Source organism: Marmota flaviventris, chromosome 6 (assembly GCF_047511675.1).
Source record: "Marmota flaviventris isolate mMarFla1 chromosome 6, mMarFla1.hap1, whole genome shotgun sequence".
Lineage (NCBI taxonomy): Eukaryota > Metazoa > Chordata > Mammalia > Rodentia > Sciuridae > Marmota > Marmota flaviventris.
The window spans coordinates 133,981,859-134,000,201 of NC_092503.1; the positions used below are offsets into that span (position 1 = coordinate 133,981,859).

The 18,343-nt window shown below is 41.8% G+C and overlaps 1 protein-coding gene across 6 annotated transcripts in view; it reads left to right on the plus strand.

The window, feature by feature from the left end:
• The window catches only part of Dusp22 (dual specificity phosphatase 22), a 64,360-nt gene extending 48,263 nt beyond the window's left edge, over positions 1–16,097 (plus strand). For 3 of the 6 annotated variants that reach the window (XM_027954817.2, XM_027954819.2, XM_071613616.1), the window contains 3 exons: positions 9,349–9,423; positions 12,513–12,684; positions 13,454–14,749. In XM_027954817.2, the coding sequence (XP_027810618.1) occupies positions 9,349–9,423; positions 12,513–12,684; positions 13,454–13,636 (430 nt within the window). In that variant the 3' untranslated portion in view covers positions 13,637–14,749. Of the gene's footprint in view, positions 1–9,348; positions 9,424–12,512; positions 12,685–13,453; positions 14,750–15,014 lie in introns of those variants that run through there. The other 3 variants (XM_071613615.1, XM_071613614.1, XM_027954818.3) reach the window with 3 other exon arrangements.
• The last annotated feature ends 2,246 nt before the right edge of the window (positions 16,098–18,343 follow it).

The window sequence follows — 18,343 nt, forward strand, 5'->3', positions numbered from 1 at the left end:
GGAGAAGTGTTAAAGAACTTCCCTGGTTACTAGTCGTGTCAAGAAACAGAAGTGGTTGGAAGGGCCTGGTCTGTACGGAAGGAAGTGAGCCACTGCCTTTCTCCGAAGCCCACAGCATTCTTCTGCCCATGTTTTGGTGATTATTTTTAGAATGGTTGTTTTACTCTTATCTTGAACCAAGATTTTTGCCATACTGCTGAACTTGTCAATAGGTGATAAGAAATTTGATTCTACAGAATCAAATTATAACCTATTCAGGGTCAATCAGTTGTCAGGGCAGATGCCCAACTGTCCTGCTGCCCCAGGATATCAACTTTGTTAGGTGCTGAGCGCTATCTTCAAGGTCCCAGACAATGATCGTATTTAAGCATTGAAGGTTCTGCAGTTTAGACAAGTAAGAATAGACCCAGATGTCCAAAGATCTAAAACCAGTTTCATTTATCTCAGGCCAGTCATTTTAACCCATCTACACCTCAATTTCTCCCATTGGAAAAATGCCTTCCTTTAAGATTTGAGATCAGCATATGTATGTAAATATATTCTCCATGAACTCAAGGCACTTTAAAAAATAAGTGTATGTTTCTACTTAAAGTATATTAACGTATCTTGAGAGTTACAGAAAAGATTGTTGAAATAACAAGCTTTGGTGCCCAGGAAGCCTATTCATTGCTCAGAAGATATGCTTATATGGAAAGACAAAGGAGACAAGAGGATACAACAGCTTCCTCTTTAAGTTCCAGGGTCTAATGGGTCAGTGCAAATATTCTAACAAAACTAGCTCAAACACAGTCATCCCTGGGCTTTAAGGACTACTCATAAGGTTAAATCAGCACTTTTATAACCCAAATATGTAAAGCAGTCCTGTGAAGCATGGTGGTTCTCCTCTTAACCCTTTTCCTGTACCTGGATCAAAGTGTGACTGGAATCTACCTACTTCAGGAGGCTCAGGGCAATGTGGGAGCACAATATTTGGAGCTGAAGGGCAGAGAATATGTTCAGTTTCTTGTGAAGTCCAACAGTAGTACAACTTCTGTTTTGGCTGCAAAAGGAAGTCAAGACCATAATTCATCAAAGTGGGGAAAGCTGGACAGCCTACAACTGAGAGTCTTGCTTATAGGAACTTGTATGGCTCTTTAGGGAAACTTTTGCTGTTAGTCCACTGGTAACTGCAGAGCTTACGCATAGGGAAGGCTTTGGACACCCTAATATCTATAGTTCTAAATGTTATTACTGTATTGAAGTTATGTGGAGATTGTGAAGTTCAGTTTGGAACTTTGAAGTGTTTATGATTTTTTCAAAGACAGCCTATCAAATACCTTGATTTTGCTTTACCTATTTTAAGTGTTCCACTGGGAAGCATTGCATTTTTTTTTAATGATGAGAGTCTTAGGTCTGTTTTCTATTGTTATAACAGAATATCTGAGACTGGGTAATTTATACAGAAAAGAGGTTTATTTTGGCTTATGGTTCTGGAGTCTGGAAATCCTAGATTGGGCCACCATCGCTGGTGAAGACTTGTGTTGCTTTCATAACATGGCAGAAGGAGGAAGGACAAGCAAGTATGTTCAGAAAAGAAAAAAGAGGGTCAGACTTTTGTGATACCTAAAACCCATTCCTGTGAAAAAAGCATTAATGCATTCTTGAGGGTGCTGTCCCTATCACCCAAACACCTCCTACCAGGCCCCACCTTCCAACATTGCTATACTAAGTAATTAAGGTTCCAACACATGAATTTGCAAGGGACCCACTCAAATGATAGCAGTGAGAATGTTTTCATGATATAATCAAAGATTAACCTAAAGTTAATGCTTGGCAGAATTTGTGGCTCTCTGTGATCTAATCATTTAGAGTACACTGGATTTATTATTCACCAAGTATTAGGAGGTAATAATGAACCTTCACTTTCTGTATTATTATCCAATGTGGACGGTCAGGAAACAGATATTCTTAATGTTCTGTATAACAAAAACCAGAGAAATTATGTCTGTCACTTGTAAAGCCTGCTCTGGGGAACCTAAACAATTAGAAATAGTAGCTCTTTAGTCTAGCCACCTTGCATTTCTGATGCCTAAGAGTTCCTCTATTCAGTGAAAAAAATAAATTCTGGAAGACCATATTGCATATTGTTTTAAACTTATATATCAATTTAAAATATGATTCCAACTTTATATATAATTTTGTATTCTAAATCTTACCCTACAAATCTCTAAACCAACAGGAATTATGGCTGGTATGCTTAATAAGAGATATGTGACCTTTGAAACTGACTGCTGTCACTTGACAGTCAGTTGCTACAAACTGCCCAAAAAGGTCAGCTTTTTGTCTTGGCCTTAATCCTCAAGAATCTCCCTCTTTGATCTTCCAGGAACTCAAAATGCAGAAACCTGGTTTGAGATAACATTAAAATAAAATTTTAGCTCAGTTCCCCCAACCACCTAGTCTTGCCAAGTCAGGAAATGTAAAAGTTCAAGTTTTCAACATCCTAATAGCCCCCACAGACCCAGTATGGTGTTTTTGTATGATTTTGTTTTAATTAGAGACATCCTCAAGTGGGCGACAAATACACATACTGCATGCTCCCAGAGTGGCAGGTGTTTAGGGGTTAGTGAATTTAAGCTTTTGGAAATATACATTTGCTTTTGCTTTTTCTCTGGGTTTTTATAAGTAAGTCTTCTTACCTTCTCTCATCTACAAAATGCTTAACTCACAGGATTTTTATAGTATTAAGCAAGATGATATAAGCAAAAGTGTTTTTCGTTAAACACTAAGCATTTCCAAAAACTAGATTATACCTTCTATCTACTCAAGTAAAGAGTGTTTATGTAATTTGAGAGTGAATGGTTGAGTGTATATTAACCTGTATTTACTCATTTTTATTTCAGTATATATTAAACTGGTAATTACAATATAAATAAACATCTCTTTCTTCCTCCTCTGTCAAGTCCAAGGGAGTTTGGTGTTTACCAGGCTATAGAGTCCATAGGTTGCATCATTACAGTAGTCTTTGTAACATTCAGTGGTTTGAGAATTGAGCAGGTCTCTAAATTTCTTGAGGTTTTTGTGGAGAGTAGAAGCATTAGCAATACAGAGAGCTTCTATTTAAAACATCAGGAAACTTCCTTGCCCTTAGTCTACCTCCCTATCTTTTTGTCTGTTTTCTTTAGTTTAACTGATACTATGTATACTTCCAACTCCCTTTTTCTTTCATTTACTTTTTTATTTACATTAATTATTAAAGAGTAATTCTGTAAGCTCAGAGCTAGATGAGCCCTTAGGCTACTAGGATCTTGTTTTCAGACAATTCCTGAGAAATTTGCCAGCCCACAAAGTAGCATTCTCCTAGTCAAGGAAAAAATGAGAACTCTGGAAAAGGTATAATAGTCTCTCATATGACCTTATTTATTAACCCAAAGAACACTTAGTCTTAGACTATGTCCTTATTTTTTGGTGTTGAATTATTCCTATTTGAAATGATACAGTAATTGGTAGGGAGTTGTTTAGGAATATATTTATTTTGTTTGTCAAGTTTACTTTTAAAATGATCTGATCTGGCAAAATAAAAATATATGGCGTATGCATCCCCCAAAATACGTGTGTGTGTGTGTGTGTGTGTGTGTGTACACTTTCCCCCCTTTGGTACTGGGAATTGAACCCATGGACTCATTCATGCTAGATACATGCCCTATGCCTGAGCTATTTTTCACCTTTTTTTTATGTTGACATTATATGAGATATAAAAGTCATGGAATCACTGATATAGATGTGGGTTACTTCTCTGTGTTTAATGCTGTGGATTGATAGAGCAGCCCCACTATATCTGTATGGTAAGGAATCTTCTCCTGCTGCTTCTGGGATAAGGGGAATTTGAGGGCTTCACCTGCAGAGTTTCAGCTGGAAGGTGGGCCAAGGTAGTTCCGGGGAGCCTGGAATAATTTTACCCCAGGAGGAAGCAGCTCTGATCTGTGACCCACCTTCCAGAATCTGAGCCCAGATAAACAGCTTACCCATTTGCTTCCTCTTTTTTCTTTTTTAACATTCCACTCTAAGAGAAAAATACACACACACACACACACACACATACATACATGCACGCGTGTGCCTTTCCTGGAATTTTCTCTGTTGCTTTCATTTGTATACTTTCCTCTACATATATACACACACACACACATTCATATTCAGTTGAAGACACACATTCATATTCAGTTGAAGAGAAGGGGGAGAAGTCTGCATTCCTGTAGTCTTCACTATCAATATAGCCTAGTCTGGTACCACTGGTTCTGTGGTAAACTAGCTGTCATTCAAGGTCTCAACCAGATCCCTGGGCTCCCACTCCAGCAAGCAAAGTTCTCGTGAGTAGGACCTGACTGTTTCCTGTCCTACAATGGGGATCATAGCCTCCAAATCTCATGCTCTTGGAGCAAGAAGTAATTGTTGGCTTTGAAAATGAGAATCCTCTGATGTGGTTTATGAGAGCCATCCACTGTCCTTCTTGAACTCTTAGAAGGTCAGAAAGGCCCATTTGGTCACTGACTTTGTTGTCTGATGCAAAGAGACAGGGGTGAGTGCCACTGGTCATTGAGCTGGAAGGGGGACAGTTGGCTGCTGCTGGGCTGTTTGCTGAGTCCACATAGAGGCCACCTGTCTGTGGACACACTCCTGCCACTCACTAAGGTGTCCTCCCAGGTCTGTCAGCAGAAGCAGGGCATGATGACCCCAAGGTGCTGTTGGTAAGTGTAACACACCTGTAAGTCATGCTTCCTTCTGGATGTTCTTAGCTTATTTTCTGCATACAGAGCTTATAACATGTCTTTGTATGGAAGCAAAGGTTAACTGCAATCAAATAAAGAACAAGAATAGGGAACTTGCCTTCATTGAAATAGCTCGCGGTGGCATGGTGCCTCAGATTTGTGCTTCTGCTTCAAATAGGCGTTGAGCAATAGAAGAACCCAGGCCGTGGGTATTTCCCACTGTGGAGGGTGTCTAATGACCAGAGCTTGGGCTTATGTCATTGGCTTCCCTGGAAATAAACCCCCCCACACCCACCGCACACTGTCAGCAACACACAGTTTTATACCAGTGAGCTTGCCTGCCTCCTGGCTTTTCCTGGAAAAGGCATTTCTAGCAATGTCTACCAAACTTGGCCTCATGCCTAGTTATGTGCATGAGTCAAGTTTCACAGTGGGGCTCTGAGCAGTCCCCCTCACAGGTTTTGTTCATACCCTGGACTGAGACTGTGAGCAGCCCTTTCCCCCAACAGAGTGGTGGATGGGAGCCATATACCATGGTTGTCTTGTATTTAACCCTTGTTATGGGCAGACCAGAAGGAGAAAAGAACCAGCAGGGAGCCAGGAGTGGGGAACATCTCCCCTCTGCTTCCTAGGTTTCTTTGCTCACCTGCTCTGGACTCAGGGTGGGTTTGGATATTCCCCAGCTGAGCACAGCCTTCCCTTATTTTAAAGGTGGAGGATCAACACCATAATCTGTAGGAAGCCTGATTTCATCATACCTGTGGTTTGCAATGTACAGGGGTAAAAACAAGTTGCTCCTACTTTGAGCCTTCAGTAAAGAGATTTAGTTATTCTCTTTGTAAGATCTTGATGAGCCCCAACCAGCCATGTTTCCAAGACTCCAAGTCCTGCTCTGGATCAGAAAAGGTCTCTGCTAACTTCTGTCTTCACAGTGTATTCTGAAGGGCTCTGTGGTTTACTCATTCATCCAGGTAGTTGTCATCATTTCTAGATTTGCTTTTGCTATTTTGGCTACCAGTGCTCACAGACCCAATGCTCCCCAAACGGGAAAACACCCCACAAGAATAAGCAAGATCGGAGGCTACAGCTGTGTGAGGAGCTCTTGGGGGTCACAGTGTGGACAACCTGGTGAACAAAGGAGCATGCCTTCTCTGGCCACCCCCTGTAGTCAACCAGTCTCTGTGTCTAATAGAAGAAAAAGTAGGTCCTAATCTTCATCATGTGGTATTAGGCCCTAACTTCCTTAATAAGACTCCTATAGCATAAGAATTAAAACCAAGAATCAATAAATGGGATGGATTCAAACTAAAAACTTTTTTCTCGGCAAAAGAAAAAAATCTGTGAGGTGAACAGAGAGCCTACATCTTGGGAGCAAATCTCTACCCGTCACACATCAGATAGAGCACTAGGGTATATAAAGAACTCAAAAAGCTAGGCACCAAAAAAAAATAATAATAACCTAATCAATAAATGGGCCAGGGAACTGAACAGACACTTCTCAGAAGAGGATATACAATCAATCAAAAAATATATGAAAAAGTGTTCATCATCTCTAGCAATTAGAGAAATGCAAATCAAAACTACTCCAAGATATCATCTCACTCCAGTCAGAATGGCAGCTATTATGAAGACAAACAACAAGAAGTGTTGGCGAGCATGTGGGGAAAATGGTACACTCCTACATTGCTGGTGGGACTGCAAATTGGTGCAACTATTATGGAAAGCAGTATGGAGATTCCTTGAAAATCTGGGAATGGAACCACCATTTGACCCAGCTATCCCATTCCTCAGTCTATACCCAAAGGACTTAAAATCACCATTCTACAGGGACACAGCCACATCAATGTTTATAGCAGCACAATTCACAATAGCTAAACTGTGGAACCAACCTAGATGCCCTTCAGTATAAGAATGGATAAAAAAAAATGTGGCATATATACACAATGGAATATTACTGAGCAATAAAAGAGAATAAAAACATGGCATTTGCAGGTAAATGGATGATGTTAGAGAAGATAATGCTAAGTGAAGTTAGCCAGTCCCAAAAAAACAAATGCCGAATGTTTCTCTGATATAAGGAGGCTGACTCATAGTGCGGTAGGGAGGGAGAACATGGGAGGAATAGATGAACTCTAGATAGGGCAGAGGGGTGGGAGGGAAAGAGAGGGGGCAGGATATTAGCAAGGATGGTGGAATGTGATAGACATCATTATCCAAAGTACATGTATGAAGACACGAATTGGTGTCAACATACTTTATATACAACCAGAGATATGAAAAATTGTGCTGTATACGTGTAATAAGAATTGTAATGCATTCGACTGTCATTTATTTTTTTTAAATAAATAAAATAAAATAAAAAAGAGAGAGCCCTGGAATCTGAATAACCTGGGAGCTACTTCTAGACTACACAAGTCCCAGAGTTTTATAAATTGTTGAATTAGTTGCTGTTATCAGGGAGACTGTATTTGGCCATAAGTAGAAAACTGTGTTCTCAGGGATAGAGGCAATTGTTAGGAAGCCTGCTAGTGGTACTCCCAGGCCTGAGCAGCAGACCCTGGATGTCCTCTAGGAGTCTGGCCTTTCCATCCTGCTGTCCTTTCACTCTGGGGAGTTGTCACTGTGGTCACAGGTGGCTATGCAACCTTGAGCATGGTTCTTGCCGTTCCCTGGCAAGAAACTAGAGGCAAAGATAGATCACTTTCCTTTCATCAGGAAGGGAACACTTTTCCAGAAATCACCATGTACACACAGCCTTCCCTTTCCTTCTCCATTGCCGTAGATAGAGGAAACTAGGCCATTCCCCAGGCCTGAGCTCTTTGCTGTCCCACACAAAACCAGGGCAACTGGCCATGTCTTGCCACATATCCAGTACTTCCAGATCAGAATGCTTCACTGTCACCTCTGAGTGGCTGGTTTTGCTTGAGAGATAGGAAGCTCTATCAGCACCAAACCTTCCCTCCCTCCTGCAGCCCACAGTGGGAAGCCCAGCACCCCATTTCACCCCTCTTTGCACTCAGTTTTGCTGCCTGGCTCTTCTGAGGTCTCTCAGTACTAAAACTTCAGATTTCAAGATTAGAGCAAGAATGCTTTCTTGCCTGCTGTGTACAAAGCCAGTGTTTGGGAAAATGTTGCAATTCTGAGTCACTTTATAAATTTATGTTCTGGGAGCATTTGTCTTTAGGACAGTTATGGAAAGCTGATCTTGCAGTGTCATGCTATTTAGACCCTCAGGTAAGAGTCTGGAATCTTTGGGTTAGCCTACTTGAACTTTCCACTTGTAGCAACACTTTGGTTGTGGACAGAACATAGGTGCCTGGGTTCCTTATGTATGTATGTATGCAGGTTTAAAATGTCTTCTACCTCTCATCCATCCCAATCTCAGTGAGCACCTCCAGTGAGGCTTTCGGGTTTCTTCTGTAGTTAGTAGCTGAGAGTTATTACACCACACCTGAGCTTCCCGTTCTGATTCATTGCACTTGCCCTCTTATTCTGCAGTCAGAAACAACATCTTATTTGTCACTGAATGTCTTGAAGCTTAACAGCATCCCAGGCAGATAGTCAGTACTCAGTGTTTAAATGGAAATGTATTTAGTTCATGGGTAGCTTTTGGTGTTTTACTGCTGTAGAAGCCAGTCAAAGATAGAATGTACTTTAAAAGCAGGTACTTGGTCCACTGGAGTACCTGCAGTTAGTCCACAGCTCAGTCCAGAATGCTGTACATAAGGGCACACACACCAGTTGGGAACTCATCAAAGTGGGTCCCCATATTTGTATCTCAAACAACCCAGCATTTGAACTTGACCTCTGAAAAGCTGCTCAGAAAGGAGCGGCCCATGCCTGTGAGCAAGGACATATAAATAGGCACTTCCTCAACAGTTAGGAGCTGAATAAGTGACTAGTGAAAGGGGTGGCCCAAAAATCTGAGGGTCAGAAGAAGGAAGGATTGTGGCATTAATAATCATTTAGAATTTCAGAATAGGTTGATACACATGGCCTGGTCCACCCCGTGAGGGGTCATGCCTAATCTCTGAGTTGCATTCCCCAAGCTACATGGAATGGCAGAGCAGAAATTAGAGGTGAAATTTCCATTTCCCCATGGCTGTCCAGTGACATACAGACAGAACCTACCAAAATCTGGAGAGTCCATTGTGGGAGGATGCTTTTAGGCTTCTCAGGTTGTCACAAGTAAACTAGCTTCTAGGACAGGGAACACATAGCCTGGACGCCTTCCTTATCTAGTTCACTTGACTATACAGCATTCACAGCCAGCTTGAAGGTCCCTGGTTGAGCTGTTGATTCGGATTGAACATAGCAGGCTGAGCAGAACTACCAGTAAATGACAACTTTGTATTTCATGGATGTTCTGTAGAGAAATTCTAAAAATTCCACACCATGGGCAGCCTTCCCCAGACCTCAGCATGCCTGTGACCCATTCTAAGGCTAAGGCAGCCCTGGTCCCAGATAGTTGACCAGGTTTTGAAGGTGTAGGACTCTTGAGCTCTTTCAGAAAGGTGTTAGGTGGATTTTTCTTTTCATTATATGTTGAGTAAAGTCTATGTCACTTCTCTCTCTCTTTTTCTTTTTATCCTGTGCCTAGGACAAGACATTTCAAAGAAAGTATTAAATTCATTCATGAATGCAGACTCCAAGGTGAGGGCTGTCTGGTGCACTGGTACGTATGTTTCTTTCTGAATAATACCTTACTTAGTATTTTCTGTTTAGCTTGATGTCTCATGAGTGTCTTTCTCTGTGTGATTATTTCATCTCCTAATGTTTTTTCCTAAACCCAGAGTCTCAAACATAATTCCACCTCTCCCAGATATGCATTAGTCATTGCCTGTTTTTGTTCCAACAAAACCCTACCTGGTTTTGCTTTTCTTTTTGTTGTTTTCCATTTTACTCACTGTGAGGATTTCTATAGGGACTGTGAGGGTTACTAGTCAACAGACACTGTTTTTTGCTAGCCTGTGTCTTAACATTTCATCAGAACGGCCTCCTGGAAACAGTGTCCCATGGACACCAAGAGACAACTACCAATTCTGTAGATTCATCCATGAAACCTCAGTGACCTTTTCAAAGCATTGTTTCTTCCTAGAGAATTTTGATTGCAAATGTAGGTGTTTAGTAATGTATTACTGTAACACCAATATGACCATTTCCTCTCCATTTACAGCCTGGGGCTTTTATGAGTGTTTGGCTTACTACTTTTCTTTGAAACAATCTAAATAGACTCAGAATTAGTTTATTGACAACTATCTACCTACACTCTTCTATATTTTATAGAGATGGTGGAGGGAGAGAGAAAGAGAGAAACAATGTTGATGCACCCTATCCATGGATTCTGAATTCATGATTCAACCCACCATGAATCAAAATCATTCAGGAAAAGAAAATGTTGCCTCTATATGAAACATGTACAGACTTTTTTTTTCTTGTCATTATTCCTTAAGAAATACCACTATTGACATAGCCTTTATGTTGTATTTCTATATTATAATCCAGAGAAGATGTAAAGTATGTAGGAGGATATGTGTGGGTTCTATGCAAATACTATGCCATTTTGTTTAAGGGACTTGAGCATTTTGGTATCTGGGTTGTGTCCTGGAAACAGTGTCCCATGGACACCAAGAGACAACTATGTACACATATACATACTGTGAAAAGAAAGTTACTCTACATACTCAACCCAGAGAATGCATATAAAACTCTTGGTCTCATGCCTGGCAAATATTGTGTCTGGCACATGGTAAGTTCTCAGGGGAATGTCATTTGTGTTACCAGTAGTAATCATGGTAATAGCTAATTTGTCTGGGGAACTAGTAGTCAACATTCTGGATCCAGGGCTCTGTTGTCTATGAAGGGGGGCTGGACCTGCCCCCTTTCCCTTTGAATAAGGTGTGGCATTAATTATCTTAAAGCACAACAATCTTTTTTGACTTCCCCCAAAACAGCCACCCTTGCAGTGCAAAACTCTTTGAAAATGTGAAGCCAGTTCCTGGGAGTGTTGCTGCTAAGGTTGGTGGCAGCCCTGTCAGGACAGAGAGAACGCATGCATGATAGCCAGAGAAGCCACTTAGGATAACTGCAATGTGTTCTGAAGGCTAGTCAGGGCATGAGCTATTTCAGTGACTTCAAGAGTGGTGTTCTACCAATTTATACAACTTTGAAATAGTGTGATTTTTCATTTCACTTTTTAAAAGAGTAGGAAATGTGACACATACAAATGGTTGTTTTTTATGTTCAGTTACATTTGACTTTAAAGCACCTACGAGTGCATTTGGAGGTAAAATAAAGGGGAGTTCTGAAATTCCAACCCCTAGGCTTTTCCATGCTCCTGGTGAATTCAGATCTTCAGGGTTATAGCCTTGCTACGAGGGTTTAATTTTGTAAAACTCCCTTAGTGTTTTTTATATAAAGTCCTTATATAAAGAACTACTACTTAGGAGTAAGGTAGTGGTGGTATTATTATTATTATTAATTATTTTATTATTATTTAAATATGTGTTGGCCAGATAGTCTAGAAATTCTTATTTCACACCACCATATACATCTAATTATAAGGCTTTTCTAAAAATGAGACATTTGCTAGACTTCCCAATCTTAAACCGTTGCTGGAACACTCTAAGTCTGTCAAAGCACAACTTTTCTATGGTTGCCTTAATTTGCATATGTATTTTAAATTGGTCTCTATGTTAGTCAACTTTGTGCCACTGTGACCAGAATACTAGACAAGAACAACTGAGAGGAGGAAAAGTTTATTTTAGCTCGCAGTTTAAGAGGATTCAGTCCACGGTTGGCCAGCTTCCCGGCAGAAGTATCATGGCAGAAGGGCCCAACAGAGGAAAGTTGCTCTGCTTATGTCAACCTAGAAACAGAGAGAGGGAGAGAATGGGGTCCCGGAGAAAATAAACCCCTCCAGGCATGCCCTCGGTAACCTGCTTCTTCCAACTAAGTCCTACCTCTCAGTAGTCCATCCAGCTACCAGTGGATTAATCTATCATGTGAATTAATTCACTGATGAGGTCAGAGCCCACATGATCCAATCAGTGCCTGTGAACCTTGCTACCCTACGGACCATGTTTTTAATATGAGCTTTTGGAAGACATCCCAGATCCAAACCATAATAGTTTCCTTACTTAGCCTGCTGGAGTTGACCGTTAGTGCCTGACCCCAGGCCCCAAAGCACTTGCAGTGTGCCTGCTCTAGTATTCTGCTCAATTATGTCAAAAAAACACAAAAGTAAGATTTGCTAAGGGCTTCTGGATTTCATGGGTTCTAAAAATCAGTTTTATTCCTCATGTCGCTAAGAAAACCAAACCAGACTTTTAAAAAACATGACACATTCTAAACTAATGCAGTTTATAAATGAACTTGTTCCACAGGTCCAGGAAGCCTCAAGTCCCCTTGGTATGTTTGAGTTATTTTATTTGACCAAAAAAATAGGAAGTGTCTGAGAAGAGGTTCAGGAGCAATTGAACATCATAAGGTAGAAGTGTCTGTAGCTCTATCCTATAGAAAATCAATGAAGCATGAGGCCAAAATGTTTAAAGGATGCCTGAGATCTAGTGGCACAGAGTAGGGGGAAACTGTTATGTTTCCAAAGGATTTCCTGATAACATACTTTCATGCTGTCCATGTGTAATCCAAAGCAGGAAGACTCCCTAAAATGAGATGCTCTGAATCCCCAGCCCCAAATGGGTTGGGTGACAGACACATGGTTCCAAAACTGCCCTTGCACTCATGACCCTCTCCATTCTGCAGCTTGGCTGGGGTCTCCAGGAGTGTGACGCTGGTGATTGCTTATATCATGACCGTCACGGACTTTGGCTGGGAGGATGCCCTGCACACCGTGCGTGCAGGGAGATCCTGTGCCAACCCCAATCTGGGCTTCCAGAGGCAGCTCCAGGAGTTTGAGAAACATGAAGTCCACCAGGTAAGCAATGCTCATTTGCACGAGGCTTTTCAGACGCAGGCAACTGCCCTGGGACAATTCCTTCAGTCCCAGAATCAAGAAGGTTGGAACTGGAGAGGCCCACAGAGGATATTGGGTTCAAGGGTGCTCACCTTTATCCCCACAGAAGTTGTCAGCAATCCATTGTGCCCCAGCTACAGCCATAGGGGTCTTGTATCCCTTGTCATTTTCCTTACACCTGGTACTCCTAATATTAGCATGTTCCTCTTCCTTTCAGTGAAGTATCATTTTCTTCATTTGCCTTGCTTGCTTGCTTTTCTTTTTTGCTTTTAATTCATTTAGCCTTTAAGTTTTTAAAGATGTGTTTAGCCAGGAGAGGGTAGTAGGGAATATTGTTCACCACTAATCATGTAAACTCAGATTTTAGGTTCTTCTTTATAAAATTACTGAATTGTAAAAATTCTCCATGTTTTTCTTCTGGATTCAGCAATTTAATCTTGGCTGCCAGTATTAAACAGATAGCATGAGGACACTTGTTTCTTGTAAGGAACCCTCAGCAACAGACAGTAACTGTTCCATCCAAGTCTGTCAAGTAGATGCATTGGTTTGACTTATTTTTATGTCCTCAGGCCAAAACCTTAAAGGAACAGTTATTTCTGTTAGCTGTGATTACCCAGTGCCCTTTGATTTCCCTGTTTACGTGTGCTATCATCTCGACCATTAAGTAATAGGTGAAAGTCACGGTGAATGCAGGTGTGTGACATTTCAAATATATTTCCAATTTCTACAGTATCGGCAGTGGCTGAAGGAAGAATATGGGGAGAATCCTTTGCGGGATGCAGAAGAAGCCAAAAACATTCTGGGTAAATATAAAGAGCAAGGGCGTGTGGAGTCCCAGCCTGGCACCAGGCGGTGGAGCAGCTTTTCGGCCCTGCCTCCCCTGGCCTACAATAACTATACCACAGAAACCTAACACAGAGGGATCTGGTGCCTTCCTTCCTGCTGCTTTTCTTCCGGGTTGCCTGCAGGCTCCCTGTGGTGTGCTGGTGTGCTGGCTACTTCCTCCAAGGACTGCAAAGTGAATGACCACTGCAAAGTGGACAGCTCAGGGCTCTTTCCCCAGTGACCCCACCCAGTCCCAGACCCTTTTACTTCACCCACCTTCCCCCCTGACCTTGGATCATGGCCTCACCTGAGCTTGCTGTACCTGGGATGCTACTGGGCTCACACACACACACACACAACGTGTGCACATGTGAGCGAGTGCATATGTACAGCACTTAAAAACATGTGAGAGTGTATGCCTGTGAGCGTGTAGAAGGGTATGCATTGTGTGAGGGTGTGTGCATGTGACTGTGTCTGCGTGGGTGAGCTATGAATGTTTGTATTGCTGGGAGTCATAAAATTCATGCTGCCAGGATTGGCATGGCCACCTTTCCCTTTGGCTCCAGATGGAAGGCATTTGAATTTGACTTCTGAAAAGCTTCTCAGCAAGCAGCATGGAAGGTATTCTATGCCTGGGAGCAGAGGTTGGGAACTCAGGGCATGAGCAGCTGAAAGCAATAGCCTCTCCCAGAACCTGGGATGGTATAGTGGGGAAAGATGGGGCCCAGACCCCTTCTGAGGGAAGGTGGCTCCAGGGACCCTGGAAGGTGTTGGGGGGTGGAGGGCATACTCAGTATTGCCTCAAGCTTAGTATAAGTGCACCAGGCCCTGTACTCCTTGCTGCCTCAAGTCAAGGCACCCATCATGTGTCTGGGTTCTAAGTGATGTTTGTTCCATGTAAGACTGACCTTGATTGAATTCCATGATGAGCAGGTGTACATCAGCCAAACTTGGCATACACTGTTGGGCCCTTCCTGTCTCCTCCTGTCCAGCTTCATGCACTCCCAGCCTTGCTGTTCTCACTTTGCAGGGCCTTTCTCGAGGTTTGCATGTACCTACAGGAAATGGAAAGGAAGAATATTTGTTAGACACTGTAGATGTTTGCATTTCAAAATGCCTGATCATTTATTAAGTTCCTTGGTGTATGCTGTGGATTTGATCTTTGATCTCAGCTACCTCATTAAATAATGTTTGAAAAGTTTTTGTGTGTGTTTGTGTTAATCCAGTCAATTCTGCCTCATAATTCAAAATGTTCAGTTATGATTGCTTTCGAAGGCAAAGGGGAAGACATCAATATCATTGAGCTACTTAAATTTTTTACTTGGGTTCCCATAATGCTTTCTGATGGGCAAAGTTCCACATTCAGGCTGTGAGAGCACCCACAGTTTGCAGCCAGGCAACAGGCGTCCTGGAATGCTGTGCCCAACTCAGTGGTCAATCCTTTATGCCAACTTAAATTTCTTAAGCACGCAGAGCCACAGGAAAAAATATATTCAACCTCTCCCTAAAAAGATGTTGCAACCTGGGTTCTCCGAATTCCACCACAAAAAGAGCTCCTGAATAAGAAGAGCAATTTTCCTGTTCATGTAGAGGGTATGTCAAAGGTGAGCTCTTTGGGGACAAAGGAAAACAAAATCTCTGACCATACACATGTACAGGCCCCAGATGTGCAACAAAAAAGGGAAATGTGGCCCTAGAATCATTTCTTCAACTAAAACAATTTGCCTGTAAAGTATATTTTTGTAAACCAAAAGAAATGTAAATATGCTAACAGAAAAAGCATTTAAGAGGGCTAAGGATGTAACTCAGTGGTATAGCAGTTGCCTAGCATGTATGAAACACTGGGTTTGATCCCCAGCACCTCAATGAAAGGACAGAAAAATATTAAGGATATTAGAGTGAATGGTTAAATATGTGTAAACATTTATGAATGATTACATAAATTCCTGTAGGTTTTGAATTGTTTTTATATTTGTTGCCAGTAATGTTCTTTCTCCACAGCCACTCCAGGAATTCTGAAGTATTGGGCCTTTCTCAGAAGATTGTAATGTACCTGAAGTTTCTGAAATATTGCAAAGTTTAGGCTGGTGCTGCCAAAAAGAAAAGCAACACAGAGTTTATTTTTAAGTGTCCAACAGTGGTTTTGTAAACTTGTTTGTTTTCATCTTAAACTGCATACATGTGTAATGTTGTAATATGTTGAGAACTGTGAGATTATTTAGCAAAAGAAAATATTTTTACCAAAACTCCACTGCTGTGTCTGTTTTTTTAACCTGACTTTTGATGCCCATACAACTATCTCAAGAGCCCTCTTGCACTGTTTTGGTTACTGTTTAGGAATTGTAAATTGTTTCTCATGAACAACTACTCAAGGAGGAAGCCAGTACCAGGGGATTGTGCAGTGTAAACTCTTTCCTCATGTTCTTAAATTCCCCAGCTTGGGAAATGTCTCTTGATGTATGTTTTATCCCATGGTTTGTGTTCTCCACAGTGGAATTTACCAAAACCTACACACTTTTGTTAATAAAGGGCAACTTAACCAAGTTCAACATCATGTGCAAGGCATTCTTCCTTTGTTGGAGCTTGAAGATCACATGGGTTTCTATGAAGGCTAACAAAGCGAGATTGAACCTGCTACAGGCTCAGTTCAGAGGCTGTTTTCCTCCAGTAGATATTACAGTAGAGACTAGGAAAGGCAAATCAATGTCTCCATAACAGAAAAATTGATCCTTGGACAGGGGGAGTAGCTCAGTTGGAAACCACTTACCTAACCAGTGCTCAAGGCCCTGGATTCAGTCCCCAGCACTGAAAATGTGTGCACACACACACACAACAGACACAACGAAAATTTGATCCTCAATGCAGGGTTAAAGAAATTGAAGTTATGCTTTGCCTGAGCAGAGTGAAAACCCTGGAATTACTGCATGTAACATAGGAATACACAAGCCCAACTATTTCATGAACATTGCCACACATTACTCACTATTCTAATTTGATGCTCAGCTTTTAACTTGAAAGAATACAAACTGACTTGAACCAGTCACGGTAAATGGAGATAATAGTGGCCAAGCAGACAAATGGACTTGAGGGAGGTGGAGGGGGGACAGTCAAGTACTCATGGTGACTGTAGAGCCATGAAGGCTTAGTGGCCTGTTTACTCTCTGGGATCAGAGTGCCAATGCAGTTGTTCTTTTGTATCAGCATCTTCTAGTGCTGCATGATGGTATATGTGCCTCTGCCATGATTAAGTTAGGTGTGAGGAAAATGTTAAAGAATGACCTGACTGAGTCCCTTTCAGGGCCACTGAGTTAAGACTGTTCAGGCACCTGGAACACAGTCGCAAAGGCCAGGCTCATGAAAATTAATGTAGAATTCAAATTTCAAAGTTCTTAATTTATTGGGGAGGAGAAAATGCTGGTTTTGCAAAGACTAATTTAATCCCCTGGAAAGGCTGTATCTCTTCCTCTCATCAGAACTTTTGGGAAATCAGTGTATCCCTTGCGTATTGTGTAGGGAACATTTTTTTTCAAATCTAATTTTGTCATGGCAAAAGCACACCATACCATACCAGAGGTATACAGACATGAGTTTGAGGGCTTTGTCCTGATCCAGCCATGTCCCCAGGCAAGAGTGCTATTGCCACAGCCAAGGAAACGTGCAACCCGTGGTGTCTCCACCACCCCATCCCTCCCTTGCTTGCTCCCTGAAGCTGCCTTTCCTGTGTCCTAGGCAGACCACCCCTGTTCATGGACTCTACCCAAGGGAATTGGGTCACTTAAGTCAAATTTTTTGGAGCACCCCCCTTAAACTTGAACTTACACTTTTCCCTTACTAGGGGATCCTGCTAGAGGCCCTTTAAATTTTATTGAGTGCTGTCTAGTTTCTATGTGCCAGGGAACCCAACTTTCACTTCTGGGATACTTCATATCACTCATTCACAGAAACAGCTATAGACTTTGGTGATTGAGGTGTGTGTGCACATGTGTTTTATTGTTTGTTTATTATTATTATTATTATTATCTCAAAGAACTCCTTAGCTTCCAGGGGAGTCACATGTGCCATGCCTCAGAGCATGCTGAGCTCAGTCAAGTACCTAGACACTTGGGTGGCTTAGACAGCAGGTACCTGGCAGCACACAAGGAGATATCTGAGCCCACATTCCACAGCCAGAGGTGGTCATCAAGTACTCTTCTGCATGCCAGCCTCCAATCACAGAAATAAGGAACACACTAAGAGCCACACCCCTGCCATCCTACATCATATGGCTCCTCCCAGAGTTATTAATAATTTTATTGAGAACATGCTTTCAACACACTTGTATTTATATATGTACTTAACAAGAAATCACCAAGACTGCAGAGGGTGGTTCCTCTTCCCTTTCCTTTTTATTGCCCAGAGAAAGGATGAAACAAAAGAAAAGAAAGAAAGAAATTTTAAAAGTCTGTCACTTGTCACTTGGAAGCTTTATGCCCTTCTTTGACTCAGTGCAGTCTCCTTGTCCTCAGATGCACCAAGACACAATCCAGTGTTGAAGAGGGTCACACACTGGCAGTGTCTCATCTTGCAGAAAGGGCTAGAGGCCTCACTTTCTTGTTTCCCTACCCCTGCTTGAGGCTTTTGAGTTTTGTGACAGCAAATAGTGGGACATAATTATTTCAGTGTCATTTCTACCAGTATCACAATTAGTGTCCTATTTTGCAGCTCAGGCTCAACCAGCTGTATAACATCTGACAGGTTGCAAGTGCTGAGCCCATGTCACTTTCCATATGGGGAAAGAATTGCCAGCGCATGTTTG